Source organism: Podarcis raffonei, chromosome 7 (assembly GCF_027172205.1).
Source record: "Podarcis raffonei isolate rPodRaf1 chromosome 7, rPodRaf1.pri, whole genome shotgun sequence".
NCBI classification, from domain to species: domain Eukaryota; kingdom Metazoa; phylum Chordata; class Lepidosauria; order Squamata; family Lacertidae; genus Podarcis; species Podarcis raffonei.
The window spans coordinates 629,699-650,771 of NC_070608.1; the positions used below are offsets into that span (position 1 = coordinate 629,699).

A 21,073-nucleotide genomic window follows, 5' to 3' on the forward strand; every position below is an offset into this window, starting at 1 on the left:
ACACAAAATCCATGGGGGGTTAGTGCTGGGAGCCCCTCTGTCCCCGGGATCAGGCTGTGTAGATGAGTAAATGAACCATATATCCGTGGGCCTCCGATGATCTTCGTTCCCAAGAAGCTGAGTCCTTTGTAAGCAGCTGGAACCCCTGGCATCTCTCATCGCCTGGAGACTTGGGGTGGTGAGCAACTGGATTATCCGACACAACCAGCTTCTTCCTGCAGGATTCTGGCCACCAGGATCTTGTGGGCTTTGCAGAGAGAGCCGTTTGGGGCAGAAGGGGCCAAGAGCCTCCTCTGGCGCTGCCTCCACGCTGGGCCTGAGGCCGGGAGGCAGGCCGGCTCCAGGCCATTCGGGTGCATTGTGGTCCCTTTTTTTGGGAAGAGCAATGCTAGCCCTGACCTCCTCCCCTCCTTCCAAGGGTGAAACCCCTGAGAGAGCCTGGCCCCCGTCTGGGGGGGGTCAAGAGCAGGAATGAAAGACCCTCCCAGCACAACATGTGGGAAGGGGACGAGGATCCTTCTGCAGCACCCACTCAACCCAACACCTGGTCTGCCCCAGCTGCAAAAACGACACAAACGGGGGAACTTGCTGGTTGCAGCTTTATTCAGCCCAAGGCTTGGAAGTGAAGCTCAGAATCATCCCAGCCGAAAACCCCTCCTTCCCAGGGGAGATCCGAGGGGCTCCAACTGCAGGACCCACTCTGCCCGAGGCCTTGGGGGGCCACAAAGCCCCACAGCTGGCCTCTGGAGTGGTTTTGGGGGTGGGGGTGGTGGGGTTTGAGGGAGGAGCCCGGCTTGGGACCAGGAAGAGAGTGGAGGGTCTCCCAGAAGCCTAGAGGGGAGGGCATATAAAGGCCTTGGCCAGGGAAGTATTGCTGGGACCCCCAGACAAAGTGGGGCTGGCCCTCCTGGTGCGGGGGGGGGGGGCTGGAGGAGGAAAGGCCGAGTAGTGAGCAAGCCCAGCCAGGCCAGAAAACCCCCAGACCCCCTCTTTCCAAAGCCGGAAGAGAGGAATTTGTGGGGGCAACTGCAGGGTTCTTCCCCCTTCATCCCAGCTCACGTTGCCCAGTGGCAAACCTCAGGCCTTGCTGCCCCCTGGTGGGAGGAAGGGGAGCGGCAGGTGCAGCTATTCTCCCCTCACATGGGGCGTGGGGGCTCCCTGGAGCGCATGGCATGGCTGACCTAGGTTCATTCAGTTCGGTGGGTCTACCCTGAGCAGGAGGAGCGCTGAATGCCGCTTGCGTGCAACGCCTGCTCCCCACGGAGGGAGCCTTTCAACTCCCCCTCTTGCCCCACGGCTGACAGAGACTGCGCCCCTGCAGACCCCCTGGTGAGGAGGGGCCCATCACGCTCTCTCCTGGGCCAGGCGGTAGTCATAGAGGCTCCCTCGCTCCAGGAAGGGCCAGCCTCTGGGGGGGGCTGCCTGCCCTTTGGGGGGTCCCGGGGGCGCGGCAGGTAGTCCGAAGCCCCCTCCTCCCGGGGTCTGCAGGCAGAAGACGTCCTGAAGGGAAGGAGAAGGGAGACGTTTGGGGTGGGGCAGAGGAGGAACTCTGTGCTGGGGTGAAGGTCCCCTTGGGGGGCAGGCAGGCGAGGAAACCAAGATGGGTCTGGGGGTTCAGAGCCAGGAGCAGGGGAAGGGGGTGCGCATGTGCAGACCGGATCCTTACCCCAGGCCCCACTTTCACAGACGTCTTGCCGCCCAGGTTGATGGTGTGGCCGTCCTGTCGAATCAGCAGGTTGAGGCCTGGGGAGCCAGACTCACCCCCTGGAATCAGTGGGGTGGGGGAAGAAAGTCATTACAGGGGGGGGGCCTCCCAAGGAGCCAAACTGAGAGGGCAGGAAGAGTTTGGGGGGTCTTCTCTGCCCATGACACAACCCTCCCCCCAGATTCAGCCAACCTCCAAGGCTCCCCTTCCCCACAAAGTACCCCTCTCTGCCCCCCACCCACAAAGCAGCCTGGGCGGGAGGTGGGGGGCGAGCGGTGGGAGCCGGGAGCCCCCTCACCTTGCAGGCCGTAGGGGCGGAAGGCCCGCCTCTCGCTCAGCACCGACAGCACCATCTCCTCCCGGAACTGCAGTTCCCGGCGCACCCCGTCCCCACCGCGGAAGCGCCCGGCGCCCCCGGTGCCCGGGGCCAGCTCAAAGCACCTCAGGACCACTGGATACCTTGCGGGAGGGAGGGAAAGCGGGGGGGGGGGGTCATTCAGGACATGCCACAAAATCTCACCCCCTAAAAAAGGGTGGGGGGCTGCAGAGATGGGGGCTGAGAGGGACACACAGCGGACCCTACAAAGGTTTCGAAGAAGAACTCCCACAGCTCACAGGAATTGAGGGTCCTGTGGGGCTGGGGGCACAGCAACAGCCCAGGTCTTTGCTGTGGCTCTTGCCTTTCAGGGGTCAGACTAGAGAACCCTTGGGGGTCCCTTCCAACTCTGCAGTTCTGTGATCCACACTGCCCAGCCCCAGCCCCTCCCAGGGGGCTCAGCTCGATGCTCGGGAAAGGAGACGGAGCCCCCACTGCCCCCCCTCCCAGAAAGCACCCACCGCTTCTCCAAGATCTCGGGGTCCGTGATGCGGGTGTTGGTCATGTGGCTGTGCACCCCACTGCGGCCGTGCCAATGGGGCCCTGCCCCACACCCGCCAGCCACCGTCTCGTAGTAGCCGATGTGCTCGTTGCCAAAGGTGACGTTGTTCATGCAGCCCTGGGGAGAGGGAGGGGCCGTGAGGAAGAAGCCCCCAGACTCCCAGGGCCAAGGCCCCCAGCAGCCCCCAACCGCCTCCCTCCCCATCTAGACTCTTCCCAGGGGAGGATGGGAAACGGGAGCCATGCTCGGCCCCACCCTTCGCACCCACATCAGCCAAGGGGAAGCTCTGGGGGGCAGGCAGGGCAAGGACCCCCCCCCTTATGAGGGGCAGGGAAGGTCGTGGGGTGGAGGATAAAATTGTGATATGGAATTATAAAAACATCGATGAGAGATGAGAGGCGGAAATGCTTCGGAATTCAGATTGTGGGAAGTCTCAAAATTAAGATTATAATTTGGATGACAATTGGATTTTTTTTATTGGATTGTGATTGGATATGTTAATTGGATGTTTTTTATTGGAAAATTAATAAACGCTCTAAAAAAAAAAGTGGGGCTTTTCCTTTAACTGTGATGTTTAGCTTATTTTCCAGTTGTTGCTTTCTTAACAATTGTTTCGCTGATAGCTTCTTAATGATTCAATATGATTTATGTTGTATTTGTGGTGTTCTACTACATCCTATAATTTTATTTAATATTTGCAAGCCGCTGTGGCCTTCATTTCCATGAGAAGCGGCCTGGAACTATAATCCATCCAGCAAACCAAATCCGAGAGAGCGGCTTGTGACGTTGCTGTGGGCGGCCTCAACCCATTGCTGCACCCACAGCCAGGTTGGGGTGAGGAAACGACCCCCCCAACCTCCCCCTGCCACAACAGGAGGGGCCCTGCAGAGCGAAGGGCCCCAGAAGTCTCAAGGCCCCCAGCCCAGCCGGGGGAGAGGAGAGAAGCTCATTGTTGCTGCATCTGAAGAGCCCCCCTTCACACAGGTGGATCAGGGATGCTGTGACTCCTGCATTACAAGGGGTTGGGCTGGATGACCTTTGGGATCCCTTCCAAGTCTATGAGTCTATGATTCCACGATCCCACCCACCCCCACCTCCCTGACCGTCTGCCAGGCTGGCTCAGGAGCTGCTGGGAGCCAGAGGCCTCTATCTCCATTGAGATAGAGGCCACGGGTTTCCGGCTGCCGGCTGAAGGCTGGGCCAGTCCATGGCAGTCCCCTTCCCGCCTTCAGCTAGAGAGCCCCCACCTCGCCCTCTTAGGACCACCCCAGCTCGGCCCCCCCTCGCCTGCCCCCCCTCACCTGAGAAGCTGCGCAGGCCTCAAAGGCCCGGAAGATGACGTCGACCACCCTCTGGGAGGTCAGGACGTTGCCCCCAACCACGGCTGCGTCTGGGGAGGGGTCCAGCAGGGAGCCTTTGGGAATGAGGATCTGCACGGGCGCCAGGCAACCCTGCGGGGAGGGAGGGATGCCAAGGACCAGCCTGACCGAGAGGGCAAACCCCAAGGAGACCGGGGGGCACACTATGGGGGCCCCAGGCAGGGATGGACTCCAACTCCCAGCAGCCAGCAGGGCCAGTGGGAGGGAGGGGAAGCTCCCTTTGGACCCAGTCCAGCACTCTAACCACTACGCCACACTGCCTCCCCCCAAGGGGGTAAGGATCCCTGTCTTTTGAGTGCGGCCATCCCTCTCCTGGGGCTGGAAGGCTCCTCTGAGGGCAGGGCTCCTCCCCACTCCTTTCCGCTGGGGGGAGGCAGGACCCCCCAGGGGCCGCTCTCCTCCCCCCGCCCTACCTGGTTGAGGGGGATCTCCTGGCCCACCATGCAGCGCAGGCAGTAGATGAGGGCCGAGAGGGTGATGGCGCGAGGGGCGTTGCAGTTGCCGTAGACCTCGTGGCCGGAGCCCCGGAAGTCAAAGACAGCCGTGCCCTGCGGGGGAGAAGAGAGGAGGGTGGGGGAGGCATGGGGGAGAGGCAGGGCTCCCGCCCCCCGCCCCACTGCCTCTTGTGGGAGGGAGTTCCACAGATGAACTCTGTGCTACACAAAGCACTTTCTCTTCTCTGTCTTGAATTTCCCAACAGTCATCTCCCCGGATGTCCGAGCATTACGAGAAAGCGAGAAAAGCTTTCCTTTCTCCATCATTTGACAAACTTTTTTCCTGCCTCTTATTGCTCCTCTTCTCTATAAACTAAAAGGTAAAGGTAAAGGGACCCCTGCCCCTGACCATTAGGTCCAGTCGTGGAGACTCTGGGGTTGCAGCGCTCATCTTGCTTTATTGGCTGAGGGAGCCGGCGTACAGCTTCCGGGTCATGTGGCCAGCAGGACTAAGCCGCTTCTGGAAAACCAGAGCAGCGCATGGAAATGCCGTTTACCTTCCCGCCGGAGCAGTACCTATTTATCTACTTGCACTTTGTGCTTTCAAACTGCTAGGTTGGCAGGAGCAGGGACCGAGCAACGGGAGCTCGCCCCGTCATTGCGGGGATTCGAACCGCCAACCTTCTGATCGGCAAGTCCTAGGCTCTGTGGTTTAACCCACAGCGCCACCCGCGTCCCCTACAAGGTCCCAAAGGCTGCCGCCTTTCTTCCATCCATCCCCTGCTTGATCCTTCTGGCTCCCTCCCCCGAACCTTTTCCAGCTCCCCCATCTCCTTCTGGAGGTGAGGAGACGCAGCATCCCCCCTGAGCCACCTGCGCTCACCTGCTGGGGATCCACCGTCACCTTCAGGCGAATGGGGGAGCCATCGTCCAGGAAGTCCTCCGCCTCCACCTGCAGGGGGCGTCCCGGCTCCCCCTGGCGGGCGGCAAAGTCCTTCAGCATGTCTTGCACGGCCACTTCTGCATTGGCCTGGAGGGGGGGCAGGGGCATTGCGGGGGGGGGGGACACAAACGACAGCAGAGACTTGGGGGTGGCCCTGCAGGTCTCTCTCCCCCTGCCCACCCGAGTCCAGCAGACTCCTCCACCCACCACACTCTCCAACCTGCGCCCACATTGGAACTGGGGAGGCGTTTGGGTGCTTTGTGACAACCGTCCAGTGGCATCTGTAACATTGCTCTGGCTTTCCATTTTATGCTGAGGGCTGCTCTGGAAAGGTTTGGGTTGAAATACGTGAAATTCTGTACACATATAACCCCATGGATTAAGGAAGGCCTTGAGGGTGTTATTGCACACTTCTAATAGGATCCCAAGTTGGGGGTTTGGGGTGCAGACCAACATGCAAGGATGTCGGGATTCACAGAATGCTGTGTGAGAAAGCAAGTCTGCAGGCTTGAGTTTGCTAGCTGGTGCAACTGGCTGATGCAATCAGCCTGCAATACTTCCTATGCAAGTGCTGAGTCAAAAAGACTTGCAGTAATGTGTTGGCTGTCATCGGTTTAAAAGGAAACCTGTCCAGCAGTAAGGGGTGGTGTAGAAGAGTGTGGTCAGAGAGATAGAGAGAGATAGAAAGGTCTTCCTATTTGCCTTAAGACTAGGGGCCTGCGGGACTTGACATCTTTCTGCAGAGCCTGCAAGATGGAGCTGTTCCACCAGGCCGTTGGCCAAGTCACAGCCTGACCCCCTCTTTTGGTAATCCTCACAGAACTCTAGCCCCATGGTTGCCATGAATTTGACTCTGAATTAATTTTAGAATGAATTGATTTTAGAATGCTGTTACTTTTATTGTTGTTAGCCGCTCTGAGCCCGGCTTCGGCTGGGGAGGGCGGGATATAATTTTTCAAAAATTATTATTATTATTATTATTATTATTATTATTATTATTATTATGCAGCCAGGTACTCTGTTTGACTGTATGAACTGCTCATGTATAATAGCCCGTAGATTATTGTATATATTTGCATATATATAGCTCACAATAAATATACTGCACTACACTGAAGAACCTAGAACTCTGAGCTAAAGTGCCGTGGAGAATTGGTGACAGAGAATCATGTTTTTTGGGGGGGGGGGAGAGAGACCCTGGCTGGCCCAGGGCGGCAGCTCCTTCCAGCCCTGGATCTGCAAAGGAAAAGGATGGCTCCGTCCCGTCAGTTTACAATAATATCCACATACGAAAACACGCTGCAAAATCTCGGAAGGAGGTTGTTCAGCCATCCCTTGGGGATTCTTTAGTCGCAATTCCTGCCTTGCAGAGGGTGGGGCTGGATGACCCTCGGGGTCCCTCCCAGCAACGATCAGAGGCTGTCCACTCCTAAAAGCCTCTCTCATTTTCAAGGGCTGATTTAAAGCCCCCCCGGCCCCCCATGCGGTCTTCCTGCTCACCTGGATGTGAGCCATGTAGGCCTGCACCACTTCTAAGCCGTACTGACCAATCAGCTCGTTCACCAGCTGGATCCCCTTCTGATTGGCTGCCACCTGAGCGCGAAGGTCAGAGAGGTTGTCCTGCAGGTTGCGTGTGCCGCTGCTGCCGGGGAGGCAGGCGGGAGCCATCAGGGCCTCTGTGACGGCTGCGGGGGGAGGGGGGGAGGCAGGTGAGCCCCCAGCATGGCTGGCAGGGAAGGTCAAAGGCCCCCGGTGGGCAGAGAGACCCCTTGATTCTCTCCCTCCTTGGCGCATCCAGAAGCCCCCACATACCCTCCTCCTGGAAGACGCCGCCCTTGACCAGCTTGAAGGAAATGAAGACGGCCCCCTCCTCCTGGAGGGAGCGGGAGTGGGGGGGCATGGAGCCCGGCGTGATCCCCCCAATGTCCGCATGGTGTCCTCGGCTGGCCACAAAGAAGACCGGCCTGGCCTCTCCTGGCCAGAAGACCTGCGAGGGGCAGAAGAGCGGAGCAGGCTTGGTCCAGAGAGAGCGGGCATGGGGCAGGGCCGTGGGGCAGGGAGGGCAGGAGCCACAATGGGGGGAGCTCCTGGGACTGCCACCCCCCAGCTCCAAGGGCACTGGGCATCCAACCCTCCCCAGTCCTGAAGGGGCTCAAGCCACACACCCGGGCACAGCTGTCGGTCTGCCAGGGCAGAGATGCCTGGCCAGGCTGCGCCCCTGGGACCCCAACTCACAGGGGTGATGACGGTCAGGTCCGGCAGGTGGCTGCCCCCCGCGCACGGGTGGTTGCTGAGGAGAACGTCCCCCTGGTGGAGGTCGGAGCCCAGGTTCCGGATCTGGAAGGGCAGCAGGAAAGAGAACGGGCAGGGGGAGGGAAGCAGGGGCTCCCCAGGGCCAGAAGGGGCAGTTCCTCCGGCCCCTGAGTCCTGAAGTCCCAAGACGGCTGAGCTGGAGGAGGGAGCTCTGGCCGCCAGCAGAGTGCAGCCGCTCCATCCAGGCAGTGTGGCCTAGTGGTCAGAGTGCTGGGCTAGGGACTGGGTTCAAATCCCCACCCGACCGTCATGGCCTTGGGGAACCAGCGGCTCTACTTGGAGCTCCTTGGAGGAAAGGCAGGAGTCAAAAGGGATAAAGACTAAGAGAGAGAAGGCCACTTTCCATTTTTGCATTCTTCTTTCCAAAGGAAGAATGGAATATGCAGAAACGGCAAAACTCACCGGAAGAATAAGAAATCAAGATAACAAACATTTTATAAAAGAATGGAAATGGTTTATTGAATATTTGCAGATAAGTTATAAACACATAAAAGCAATGTCAGCTGCAGCTATATAAGAGCAGCTATATAAGAGTATATATATAAAGAAAATTAATAAATGATCAATTAGGATGTGCAGAAGATATTAAAAATAACTCTAAGGAACCGCAGAAAGAGCGGGAAGGAAGTCAAGTTTTAAAATGTCAAAATGAATGTAAAATAAGTGAAATGTAGATATCTGAAAAGTATAATTTTTTAAAAAAGAATACTAAGAGAGGCTGCACTGGGGCCCAAAGCCCATGGCAACTCAAGACCATAGATGAAAATACACATAGGGTTACGGCCAGAAAGGGGGGAGCTGGGCACCTTGGCCCCCTCCCTGGCTTGGGTGCAGCTTTGCAGAGTCACCTTGTGGTGGGGGCAGCTTACCTGAAACTGCACCGTCTCCTGCATGGCGCCCAGGTGGACCGGGATGTGGGGCGCGTTGGAGACCAGCCCCCCATCGGGGCCAAAGAGGGCGCAGGAGAAATCCAGCCTCTCCTTGATGTTGGTGGAGATGGCCGTGCGCTGCAGGATGCGTCCCATCTGCTCTGTTGGTGTGGAGGGGAGAGGGTCAGGGCTTTTAATATTCTGTTGGGAGCCGCAAAGAGCGGCTGGGAAAACCCAGCCAGATGGGCAGGGTATAATAATAATAATAATAATAATAATAATAATAATAATAATAATAATAATAATAATTTATACCCCACCCATCTGGCTGAGTTTCCCCAGCCACTCTGGGCAGCTCCCAATCGAGTGTTAAAGCAATACAGCATTAAATATTAAAAGCTTCCCTGAACAGGGCTGCTTTCAGATGTCTTCTAAAAGTCAGGTAGTTATTTTTCTCTTTGACCTCTGATGGGAGGGCGTTCCACAGGGCGGGCGCCACCCCCGAGAAGGCCCTCTGCCTGGTTCCCTGTAACTTGGCTTCTCACAATGGGGGAACCGCCAATAATTATTATTATTATTATTACAGTATTATTATTATTCCCCCCCTGACAGGAATCTTCTCCAAGGACACACTCTCCTAGCCCCCCCTGGCCCCCCCGGGCAGAGCATGCCCCTCGCTCACCTGCAATGCTCATGAAGCGATGGGAGAAGATGGAGAGCTGGATGGGGTCTATCTGGGGGCCGACGGGGCGCTCCGTCCCGGCCCCCACAGCGATGCAGATGTCTCCGAGTCGGGTCACGGAGGCCGTGCAGGCGGGCTCCACGAGGATGGTGCTGGGCGGGGGGCACAGAAGTTGCAGCTCAGCTCCTTCTTCCCCAACCCCCCTCCCCTGCTGCCTCTTTGCTCTCCTTGGAAACAACCCTCACTCCGGGTGCCCCACAGCCAGCCAGGGCCAAAGGGCAGGGATGAAGGCCCCCCCTCACCTGTTCTTGTCAATGATGATGCTGGGACCAGGGATGGAGTGGCCCCAGGTGAGCTCCTCCAGCAGGTAGACGCTGGTGTCCAGGTAGCCGCCCTCAAAATAGCAGCGGGACACCTGGGGGGCAGACAGTGGGGCTGGATGGTTAATACAAAGGACTGCTGGTTTAACTGTTGCAGTTGAGCTTCCTGCACTGCAGGGGGTCTGTCCCAACTCTGCAATTCTCTTATTCTAATTCATCCCCCCCCTCAACTCCGGATCCCAGGGTGAGCTGCACCACCAAAAGCAACTTTCAGCCTTGGAAATGAGGAGTAAGGAAGCCTAGGAATTTAAGCTGCTTTCCGGAAGCAAAGAGAGGTGCAGCAGAAAACATTCCTTTTCTATTTCTGACCCACCCAGAGAGGAAGAAGGAAAGAGCCAGTAGAGTCCAAGGCAAGAGCCCCAGGCTGATGGCAGCTGGGTCTGGGGGGACCAGGCCCCTCTCCCCAAGCCCCAGCACAGGATCTGGGGGTCCCTGCCTGCTCCCCCAGGCGGGCATTTTCTATTTGCAAACAATTGGATCCAGTCGTACCTGGGCTCCCAAACACCTTGGGAGCCGAATGTTCCGGCTCCCGAACGATCGGAAACCGGAAGTGAGTGTTCCGGTTTTCGAATGTTTTTTTGGGAAGCCGAACATAAGCTGCAGACACCGCTATTGTTTCCGCCACACCTGCGCAATCAGGAACCAGTCGGAAGCCGCCCCTTGGTTTTCTAACTTTTCGGAAGTTGAACAGACTTCCGGAACGGATTCCGTTCGACTTCTGAGGTACGTCTATATTGCAAAAAGGTCACCCACGTCTCCAGGACCTAATCCTGCCAGAGAATCGGCGCCTTGCGCTCCCCACCTTCCTGCCCCACAGCTCTGCGATGGTCCACCGGGATATATATTGTATCAGGAAATGTGTGACCTTGAAAATAAAAGTGTCCCCTTCCGACGAAAGAGAGCGTTTGAAATTGGGAAGGGCCTGTTCTCAGAGTGCAGGTTCCAAAAGCACCTGAGCACCCAGCAGTCGGGGGAGACCAGCTCCCTCCCCCAAGTCGGGGGCCCTTGGAGGCTTTGGACTCCAGCTCCCATCAGCCCCTGGGCCAGCCAGGAGGGGAGGAGCCAGAGCGCAGAGTTAAACTGTGGAACTCCCTCCCACAGGGACGGCTTTCAAACAGGATTGCCCAAATGCACGGAGGGGGGGGCTCTCAAGGGCAACCAGCCAGGAGGGGGCAGGGGGGTTCTCACCCTTTCCCGGCGGGGGGGCTGCTCACTGGCTGGCACCGGCTCTTCCTGGCCCAGCCCGGAGCTGGCTGTGCCCCTCACACGCACGTCGTCCACCAGGACAGCTCGGCCGGGGATGGTGAAGCCAAACTCCTGCAGGTACCTGGGGGGCCAAGTGCAGGCTCAGGGGGGCGACTGCAAAGCATCTCCCGGCCCCCACTGCAGAAAAGGGGCAGCCGGGCGCTTCCGAGCCGCGGTGCCAGGGGGGAGGGGGAGCCCACTGACCTGGTGGCAAAGGCAGCACCAAAGTCCCCGCTGCGGCAGGACTGGGCAGTGGCCGGGTAGCCCTTGGCGGAGCACATGAGGGCGCAGTCCGTGCGCTCGTAGCGAAGGTGCAGGAAGGGCTCCGTGCTGATCTGGGATCTGGCGAAGGCCAAGGGGAGGGCAGTGAGCAAGTGGCTGGCTGGGGGCTGTTTTGCCCAGCTCCCCCCAAATGTAACGCCAGCTTCCCCCCCCCCTCAAGTGCAGCCCCCAGGACTCTGCCTTGCCCAGACAGCGAGCCAGGTTGCCCACAGCGGCTTGCAGGGCCTTCTCCCCCCAGGACCCTGCCCCGCCCTGCAGGGGTGGTGCTCACCTGGCGAAGCCCTGGGCCTCCAGAGCCTGCACGCACTTGGCCTCCAGGGCGGCGACTCTCTCGTCCAGCTGGGCGTAAGCCTCAGGGCCGTAGGCCAGGGAGCAGGGCTGCTGCGTCTCGTGAACCACGTCCGCCAGAGCCAGGCCAAAGGCGGACAGGATCCCGCTGTGCCTGCCGGGAAGAGGAAGGGAGCAAGTGAGTGAGTGAGTGAGCGCAAGGGGGGGGTCTTCCTCGCCAGGTCAAGTGAGGGGTCCTGGGGCCGGAGACCCCCCTCCCCTCCCTTCCCTGCCCTGGGCACCTACTTGTGGATGAAGACCTTGCTCATGCCCAAGGCCCGGGCGATGGCACAGGCGTGCTGCCCACCAGCTCCCCCAAAGCAGGCCAGGATGTGGCGGGACGTGTCGTGGCCCCGAGCCTGGAAGGACAGAGCGGCCGTTGGAGCCCAGAGAGAGAGAAACAGCTGGCACTCTCCCCCCACCCCACAGGGGGGCCAGGGAAAGGGTCCCCAGGCAGCAGGATTCGGGAAAGGGAAGCTCTGACCCCCTTCTTCAAATATCTCAAGGGCCGTCCCATGGAAGGTGCTGTCAGTTTCTGTTTGCAACTGTGCAGCTGCTTAGAGTCACAAGACTCTGTTCACATTCCAGAGACATTCCAGACTGTTGGAAGTCTCACGGGAGACGGATGTGACGTTACTGGTTTCCTGTTCCTTTGTTCTTCAGCTGCTCTCTGCTCTCACAGAGAGAGGGTGATTTCTTTTCTGTCTGCGCAGCTAGAAAATAAAGCACAGCGATGTAGCCATGAATCTCATCCCTTCCGCGTGCTGCTTTGATTCTCTGCTGAAGGGGAATGTGCCTGGAGCCTCATCAAAGGCTCGGGTCATTAATCGCGTCGGAGGAGCTTTATCACCTCAGGTTCTGACAGGTGCAGCAATCTCCTGGAGGGTAGGACATGAAACCATGCCTTCAAGTGACAAGGAAGGAGATTCCGACTAAATGTCAGGGAGAGATTTCTGGCGGCAGTAAGGGCTGTCGGACGGTGGAAAGGACTCCTTTGGACGGTGCTGGGCTCCTCCTTCGCCGGAGGTTTTAAAGCAGAAACTGAATCAGATTCTTCCGCTACAATTCCTGCATTGCAGGACTAGATGAGCCCTGGGTGTCCCTTCCAACTCTACAGTTCTGTGATTCTATGAAGCTGCTGCTGCTGTTTGTGTGTAGGACTGCTCCACCTCCAACAGCCTGGCCCCACAGCTCACCCCCTCCTCCCTCAGAGCCCCCCATGGCAGCCCCTGCCCTCCCTTCCCCAGGCTGGAGGGAATCCTTTGGAGCTCCTTAAAGCAGCCCAGAAGTTGCAGCCCCAGAGAGCAGAGGCGCCTCCCCAGCCAACCCCCTGGGACACCCAGAGTCATCTAGTCCACCCCCCTGCAATGCAGTGCCCAACATGGGGCTCGAACCACCCAGTCGACTGCCCTTAGTGACACAAGACCCCCAGAAAAGTTTTGGTCTAAAATTGTGCACCAAAAATCCCTCTCCTGTGGACTTCACCCACATCAGCTTCTCACAATTGGCTTTATTAAAGCAAAAAGGCTAACTGGACAGCGTCTGAAGGACTTAGAGCAACAGAACAATCTGGCCATTATAAAGAAACTCTGTCCTTGGTATGCCTTTTGCCCCCCCCCTCAGTTTGATTCCCTGGCACCATATTTGTATAAATTAACCATCCCAAAATCCAGATGTGCCTTCCCACTGGCCAGATTGGATGCGATGCCCTCTGCCGTACTTGAGGGCAGATACCAAAATATTCCAACTGAGAAACGACTCTGCCCCTGTGGAGATGGCAGTCTGGAAACAGTGGCTCATATTCTCCTGTCCTGTCCCCTTTATAAAGATCTGAGGAATGAGATCATTACCCCACACCTACTCACCATCCCAGGCCGCCCATCTGAGGCCACATTGTTCTTTCTTTTATCAGATCAAAAGGATCAGACAACAGCAAAGGTTGCTAGGTTTGTCAAGGGCGCAATGAGATTAAGGGCCACTATCTGAACGATAATCTTGGTCATTTGACTGTCCTTTTTACCTGTTCTTGTCTTTTTAATTGTATATATTGCTTGTTTTATGTTGCTATGGCCGTTGGCTAACGCGAATAAAGTTTATCTATCTTTCTGATCCCTGGAAGCAGGCTGAGGCTGCTGCCCCGATCCGCGAGTGGCCTGCTCTCCCCCCGGCCTCTGGGGCCACTCTGCTCCCCCTTCAGGGGCTCCCAGAGCAAGCCAGGAGAAAGCCCCTCTCCCCCCCCTCCAGTGCAGAGAAGGGGGTTCTGCCCTGTGAGCCTTGGCGCAGCCCCTACCTGCGTCAGGGCGCGGATGGGTCTGCACATGGCCTCGTTGGCCACGCGGATGAAGCCCATGGCCACCTCCTCCACGCTGAGCGGGGGGCTGGCCCCACGGAAGGCGTTGACCCTGGCAGCCAGCTCCTCAAAGGCCTGCAGGGTGGCCTCCGGCGAGAGGGGAAGGTTCTCCGTGGGCCCAAAGATGTGGGGGAAGTAGCTGGGCAGCAGGCGGCCCAGGCACAGGTTGGCGTCCGTCACCGTCAGGGGACCCCCTGGGGGCACAGAGGGAGGGGCACAGTCAGGCACCCACCGCCAGCACCCTCTTCCCCACCACACACACACCGCCACTCCCTGCCCCACACGGCAGCCTCACCCTTCCGGTAGCAAGCAGGGCCAGGGTGCGCCCCAGCAGACTCGGGGCCAACGACAAAGAGCCCAGACCTGGAGGGGAGGAAAAAGAGAGAGGAGATTAATTGACCACTGTGGCAAATGGGGGGGGGCCGCAAGGAGCTGCCAGGCCAGAGGAGGAGGAGTGCCCGCTGGATCAGGCCAAAGGGGTCCATCCAGTCCAGCAGCCCAAGGGAAAACTGCAAGCAGGATTGGAGCCAAGAGCATCCCTCTTCTCCTGCGGAGGCCGCCCAGAGCCCTCCTGGCTAGGAACTATCTGTGGCCCCCTCCTCTTCCACAAAATTGTCCAATTCTCTTTCCTCCCGGTTTGTGGCCCTCCTGTGGCAGGGAGTTCCACAGGTGAACTCGGGGCCTTGAACTGAAGGCAGGGAAAGCGGGAGAGAAAGCTTGGCAGCAGGAATAAGTGAGGCAGGGCGTGGGCCCCAAGGAAGTGGCCCTTAAAGGAGGCGGGGGCCGTGGGGTCACAAGGATGCCCACCCCTCCCAGCAGCACCCCACAGATCCCAGGGGCTGTGAGCCCCACCTGAAGAAGAGCCGCGAGCCCCCTCCGGCCGCCACGGTGTTGATGTCCAGCTGCGGGGCCTGGATGCTGACCCCGGCCGTCGTGGCCTCAAAGACGTGCTCATACTCCCCAGCGTAGCGGCTCACGTCGGTGGAGGTGCCTGGGAGAGAGACCACGGGTGAAGGACCCCCAGAACAGCCCCACGCTATTTCTTATTTTATTTATTTACTTAATTTATATACCACCCTATACCGGGAGCTCTCAGGTCTCACAGAAAAGACCGCAGTACAGTGAACGCTCAGGTTGTGAACGTGATCTGTGCGGAAAGCATGTTCGCAACCCGCAGCAGCATGTCTTCGCACGCCCAGGTTGCAATTTGGCGCTTCTGCACATGCACAAAGTGTAATTTAGCGCTTCTGAGAATGCGCGGCCACGGAAACCCAGAAGTAACAGGTTCTGATAATTCTGGGTTTTGGCGGTCCGCAACCGGAAAACACGCAACCTGAAGTGGCTGTAACCCGAGGTATGACTGTATATAGTCAAAATGAAAACAACAGCCCCTCAAAGAGAGCCACATTTTAAAAGGGTGCTGTATGTCCTCCCCACGCCCCCTGGTCCCTCTTACCTCCCATGTCAAAGCCAATGACGGGCTGTCCGTCTTCCCGGCAGTAGGTGGTGACGGCATAGCCCACGACGCCCCCTGCTGGGCCAGAGAGGATGGCGCGGGAGCCGCTGAAGGCCTCCATGGGGGTCAGGCCCCCGTCGGAGCGCATGAACATGACCGGGACGCCCTGCGGAGAGAGGCCAGGGGGCAGGGTAGGCCAAGCTGAGGGGGGGGTCCCATCTGGCGGTGCCCTAAGGGTGCCCCCCCTGTTGTGATGCCCCCAAGGAGACTGGGTGCAAAGCAGACCACCCCTCTCCAGTTTCCAGAGAGAGAGAGCCTGCCAGAGGCGGGACTCGAACCCAGGTCTCCCCGGACAAGTCCTCCCCCGGTTCCCACCTGGAGCTGCTGAGCGAAGCCGTCCCGGAAGCTGCTCAGGTAGCGGTGGATGCAGGGCGTGAGGTAGGCGTCTGCGCAGGCTGTGTAGCCCCGGGGCACTGCCCGCACCATGGGCATCACCTGGGAGGAGAGGGAGACCTGCTGGAAGCCCAGCTCCTTCGCCAGGCACCCCACCTGACGCTCGTGCTCCGGCCACCTGCGGGGGAGGAGATGCTCAGCGCTGCTCACCCTCCGCCCTGGGCGCCAACGAAGGACCTGACATCTTGCCGCAGGGCCTGCAAGACAGAGCTGTTCCGCCTGGCCTTCGGTTTGGACTCAGTCTGACCCTTATGTTTCCCTCCCCTTATGGTCTTGATCTATGGCCTTCTTTAAAAATGAGGCTGCGTTTTAAATTGCATTTTAATCTGTATTCTAAATTGTTTTTTCCCCTATTATGTTTTTACTGTAATTTTACTGGTGTTAGCTGCCCTGAGCCCGACTTTGGCCGGGGAGGGCGGGGTATAAAAATTATTATTATTATTATTATTATTATTATTATTATTGTTGTTGTTGTTGTTATTTGTTACAGAGCAGCCCTTGCTTTTCTTCTGAAGCTGCCTCACTGTCTTGGCCGCCGCTTCCTCGGGGGCTCTGGTCTGGATCAGGCCAAAGGGGGCCCATCCAGCCCAGCCTCCTCCTCTCCCAGTGGCCAGCCAGATGCCCCACAGGGAAACCAGCAAGCGGAATTCGAGCCCAAGAGCAGCTCTTGGCTCCCTGGTTTCCCGCAACTGGGATTCAGAAGCACGCCAGCCTCCGGCCAGGGGGCAGAGCATCACCATCCCGGCCGGGCGCTCTGCAAGGCCTCCTCCTCCTCCATGAATCGGGCCCATCCTCCTCTCATCCCTCCTGCAGGACCAAGTTCCAGAGTCGGACTCTGCGCTGCATGAAGACGGGCTGTCTTCCTCTGCCCTGAATCTTCCAGCTTTTCTGCTGTTTGCCAATGTAAACACAGCTCAGCACAAGACTCCTAATCTCTGGATTATGGGTTCGAGCCCCACGTAAAGGATTCCTGCCTTGCAGGGGGTTGGGTGATCCTTGGGATCCCTTCCAGCTCTGCAGTTCCACGACGGCACTTCCTTTTCTGCTGAGGATGCCTAACTGGCTTGCCTGCCGGTTTCTGCTGGCAAAGGGCTGGATGTGGGTTGCGAATAAAGGCTCTGGGGTTGGAGAGGAACTAGGCTATGTCCAGGGCAGCTGTCTGCCAGCTCCATCTGGTATGCAGGATGAGACCCTCCCTGCCCACAGACTGTCTCAACTGGTTATCTTCTGTTGGATTACTGCAATGCGCTCTACATGGGGCTACCTTTGAAGGTGACTTGGAAACTACAACTAATCCAGAATGCGGCAGCTAGACTGGTGACTGGGAGTGGCCACCGAGACCATATAACACCGGTTCTGAGAGATCTGCATTGGCTCCCAGTACATTTCCAAGCACAATTCAAAATGTTTGTGTTGACCTTTAAAGCCCTAAACGGCCTCAAAGGCCCAGTATACCTGAAGGAGCATCTCCACCCCCATCGTCCAGCCCAGACACAGAGGTCCAGCTCCGAGGGCCTTCTGGTGGTTCCCTCCCTGTGAGAAGTGAGGTTACGGGGAACCAGGCAGAGGGCCTTCTTGGTAGTGGCACCTGCCTTGTGGAACGCCCCCCCCATCAGAAGTCAAGGAAATAAACAACAATCTGACTTTTAGAAGACATCTGAAGGCAGCTCCGTTTAGGGAAGTTTTTAAGGTCTGATGTTTTATTCTGTTTTCAATCTGTTGGGAGCCGCCCAGAGTGGCTGGGGAAACCCAGCCAGATGGGTGGGGTATAAATAATAAAATTATGATATTATTATAGGTTGCCCCCAGGCTCAGGCTAGCAACAGTGCACTGCCCTCCCCTCCATGCCTGGGGGCAGCCCCACAGCCTCAACCCACAGTGCAAGACTTCCTCCCACCTCAGGAGGAGAACTCACATGTAGGAGTGCAGAAGGACCACTGCCAGGCTGCGGATGCCCTGGGCCAACAACCCCTCCAGCTGCCCTCGCAGGGCATCCAGGTCCAACGGCCGGTGCACCACCAGGGACTCCCCTGTCAAACCTGGGGGGGGGTGAAGAGGAAGAGAACCGCCAGGTGAACCCCCGCCTGGGAGACCCTCCCTGCATCATCCTCACACAGCCCCACGGAGCCAGCGCCAGCCCTCTGGGGCAGATGGAGGCAGCAGTGCCCCTGCCTGGGCGGGAGCTCCCACCTGTGACTTTGGGGGCAGAGCCGTAGAGCTGGCATTCCTCGCGATGGAGCACCAGGCGCTCGTCCACCTCCAGCACGGCCTCGTACAGCAGGTCTGGCATGGAGACTGCCTGGGGAGAAGGAGGGGGTGGTGGGGGGGGGTCACAGGCAGATCACTGTACGTTTCCGAGCACAATTCAAAGTGTTGGTGCTGACCTTGAAAGCCCTAAACGGCCTCAAAGGCCCAGTAGACCTGAAGGAGCGTCTCCACCCCCATTGTTCAGGGAACCAGCCAGAGGGCCTTCTCGGTGGTGGCGCCCGCCCTGTGGAACGCCCTCCCACCAGATGTCAAGGAAATAAACAACTATCTGACTTTTAGAAGACATCTGAAGGCAGCTCTATTTAGGGAAACTTTCAATGACTGATGATTTAATGTATTTTTAATCTTTTGTTGGAAGCCTCCCAGAGTGGCTGGAGAAACCCAGCCAGATGGGCTGGGTATAAATATTATTATCATTATTGTCATTATCAACATCATCATTATCGGAGATGGACATCTTCACTCGCAGGCGGGGAGAGGGACCTGCACCCCTTTCACAGAACCACAGAAACGCGGGTTCAGAAGGGGTCCCCTGTGTCATCTAGTCCAACCCCTGGGATCACAACCACTGGCTCCTCCTCCATCTGCTGGGGGGGGGGACTCCACCGTGTTGGGTTTGGTGCCACAAATGGCCGCCGCCGCTCCCTGCAACATGTTCCTGTGGGTGTAACCAGAATGCCAAGCGCAGGTCAGCCTCCTCGCTGGAGCCACATCGGGCGGTGCTTGCAGGAGGCCTGGCTCCCCAGGGCAAAGCTGCCAGGTGGGCAAGGCAGCCCCCCAAGCGCAAAATGGCCTCGTGAATGAAAAGCAAAACCTTGAACTTGGCTCAGGAGCAAATCAGCAGCCAGAGCAGAACTCTGAGCAGAGCTGTCATGCGCTGGAATCGTCCCCCTCCTGTCAGAGAGGAAGCTGAGAGCATGGGAAACGGTGTCAGGCTGTTGGTCCATCTAGTTCAGTGTTGCCTACTCTGGCCGGCAGCCCCTCTCCAGAGGTCTCTCCCAGCCCCCCCGGAGACGCCAGGGATCAAACCTTCTGCATGCAGCACAGATGCTCTGCTACTGCGCTATGGCTCTTCCCCTATGGCTATGGCCCTCTGTCAGAGATTCTTCCTGCAACTCTGCAAGTTCTTGATTCTATCCTGTTTCCTTGCCCCCCCCCCTTGGCACAAGAAGAATTTAGGGCATTTGAGGGCAAGCCCAGCCATGAAAAATGTGCTGCTCCACTTGCCCTCCGGAGAAGGAGGGCCCAGACCAGAGCGAGCAGCAGTTATTGGCACGGCAGGAAGGGAGGGAGATGCTCAAGGCAGGCAGGGGTGGGGGCACCAGCACATGGCAGCCGTCTCTGCTCCCCGCCCCCCAGCCTGCCAGGAAAGCACCTTCTCCAGCCTCTATGGAAACCAGCAGCAAAGCCCCCCCCCCCAAGCTGGCTGGCTGCCCAGTCGGCTCTGCCGAGGGACCTCTAGCCTGTTCCCACATGCCCCCCCTCCATGCCCAGCCAGCAGGAATGCTCCAGCGCTGCCAGCCAATCCCAAGAGTGGCACAGCACCCGCCCACCCCTCCAGGCTGCCCAGGAAGGTGGCACAGGCTGGCACAGGCTGGAGTCCAGACCGCTGCCTCTTGAGGGCAGAAGGGGACGGCCGAGCCCCCTCTCCCGTTGGGCAGAGAGGAAGGGGGGGAGTCCCGGCACTGACCAGGTCAAAGATGTGCGGCCGCGCCTGGTTGCCAATGTGTAGCAGGTCCCTGAAGCCTTTGGTGATGAGCAGCGCCAGGCGCTCCCCCTTGCGCTCCAGAAGGGCGTTGGTGGCCACCGTGGTGCCCATGCGGATCCACTCGATGCGCGAGGTGTCCAGGGGCTGGTCTTTGGGGAAGGGGACGCCACATTCCTGGGGGGGGGAGCAAAGGGTCCGTCATGGCCTGCCAGGCTTAACACACACATGCACACACAACAGGAAAAGCTCCTGCACACCTTGCACATCATGATTTGGAAGGTGCTCCTGTCGTCTTCTGGACCAAGCTCCTAAGGGACACTCCTGCTCTGCGAAGCAAAGAACCAGCCCCCTCCAGCCCCCCAGGAGGACCATAGCAGCCAGGGGAGGACACCCACCTGCCCACCAGGGCACTGTTGTCCAGACCCATGGCTCCAACTCCCCACACAGGGAACACACAGCTGGGGCACCAATGCCTGACACTGACTGGCAGCAGGTGGCTCTCCAGGGGGCCTGGCAAGGGACCCTCCCAGCCCCACGGGGCCCCCTGTTCTCCAGCTCCATCCAAGGGCTGCCTTTAAAGCCCCTCTTTGAGACCCCCGTCCAGCTGCTGAGTTGGTCTTCAGGGGCTTCTTCCAGGTGCCCTCAGGGGGCAGGGCCTTTTCTGGGATGGCACCCCAACTGCTGGAAGAGCTGCTGCGCATCCTGGTGGCCCTCTGTGAAGCCCCTCCCCTTTACCTGGGGCTGGGGGGCTTCAACTAGCCTCACACTAGGACTGGGGGGCTCTCCAGGGCCGCCTCGCCTTGCAGAAGGGCTTGCAAGAGCTCCTGCTTCTTCCGGGCCAGAATCCTTTCCTGCTGCTGCCGCTTTCTGGGCAGAGGCAACCCGAAGGCGCGTCCCTGCCAGGCGCCCGCGCCCCGAGGCCGCCTCACCTCCTCCAGGACGCGGCGGATGCCCTCGGTGGGCGCGTCGCGGTAGTTGGCCGGGTCCTCGGAGAGCAGCTTCAGCAGGCGCGCCTTCCCTCCGGGGCAGCGGGCGAAGACGTCGGTGAAGGTGCCGCCGCGATCGATGGCGAACTGGAACTTGCCGGGCGCAGCCATGGCCCGACGGAGCGCCCGCCGGACGGGGATGGAAGGGACGGCCGAGGGAGGCGTGCAGAAACCCCGGGGTCCCCGCAGCCCGGCTTAAGCGCCTCACGGGGAGGAGACTCGGCGGCAGCGGACTGGCTCGACGGCGCGCCCCTGGCCGAGCCCTCTGCTCGGGAAGCTCCTCCTGCCGCCGGAGGGGCCGGCGCGGCGCCCCGCCTGACTTGCTGGACGGGTTCGGGAAGGGAAGGGGGCGCTGGCGAGGCGAGGGGGGGCGCCTCACCCCCAGCCGAACAGTCGTGCAACTGCCGCCCCGGGA

At 58.8% G+C, this 21,073-nt stretch overlaps 1 protein-coding gene across 1 annotated transcript; it reads right to left on the bottom strand.

Annotated features, from left to right (window-relative positions):
* Positions 1-581: 581 nt before the first annotated feature.
* On the bottom strand, positions 582-20,811 carry OPLAH (5-oxoprolinase, ATP-hydrolysing). Its single transcript, XM_053395011.1, has 26 exons — positions 20,602-20,811; positions 19,655-19,846; positions 17,887-17,995; positions 17,612-17,735; positions 15,619-15,814; positions 15,244-15,409; positions 14,640-14,778; positions 14,083-14,150; positions 13,728-13,981; positions 11,684-11,796; positions 11,382-11,552; positions 11,033-11,170; positions 10,772-10,910; positions 9,506-9,618; positions 9,204-9,355; positions 8,522-8,682; positions 7,575-7,676; positions 7,152-7,326; positions 6,840-7,024; positions 5,280-5,426; positions 4,376-4,510; positions 3,885-4,034; positions 2,543-2,700; positions 2,004-2,164; positions 1,667-1,764; positions 582-1,500 (listed from the first exon to the last, which is right to left on the bottom strand). Exons 1-26 carry the CDS (start codon positions 20,767-20,769, stop codon positions 1,345-1,347), a joined length of 3,870 nt encoding a protein of 1,289 aa, XP_053250986.1. The 5' UTR covers positions 20,770-20,811; the 3' UTR covers positions 582-1,344.
* Positions 20,812-21,073: the final 262 nt, after the last annotated feature.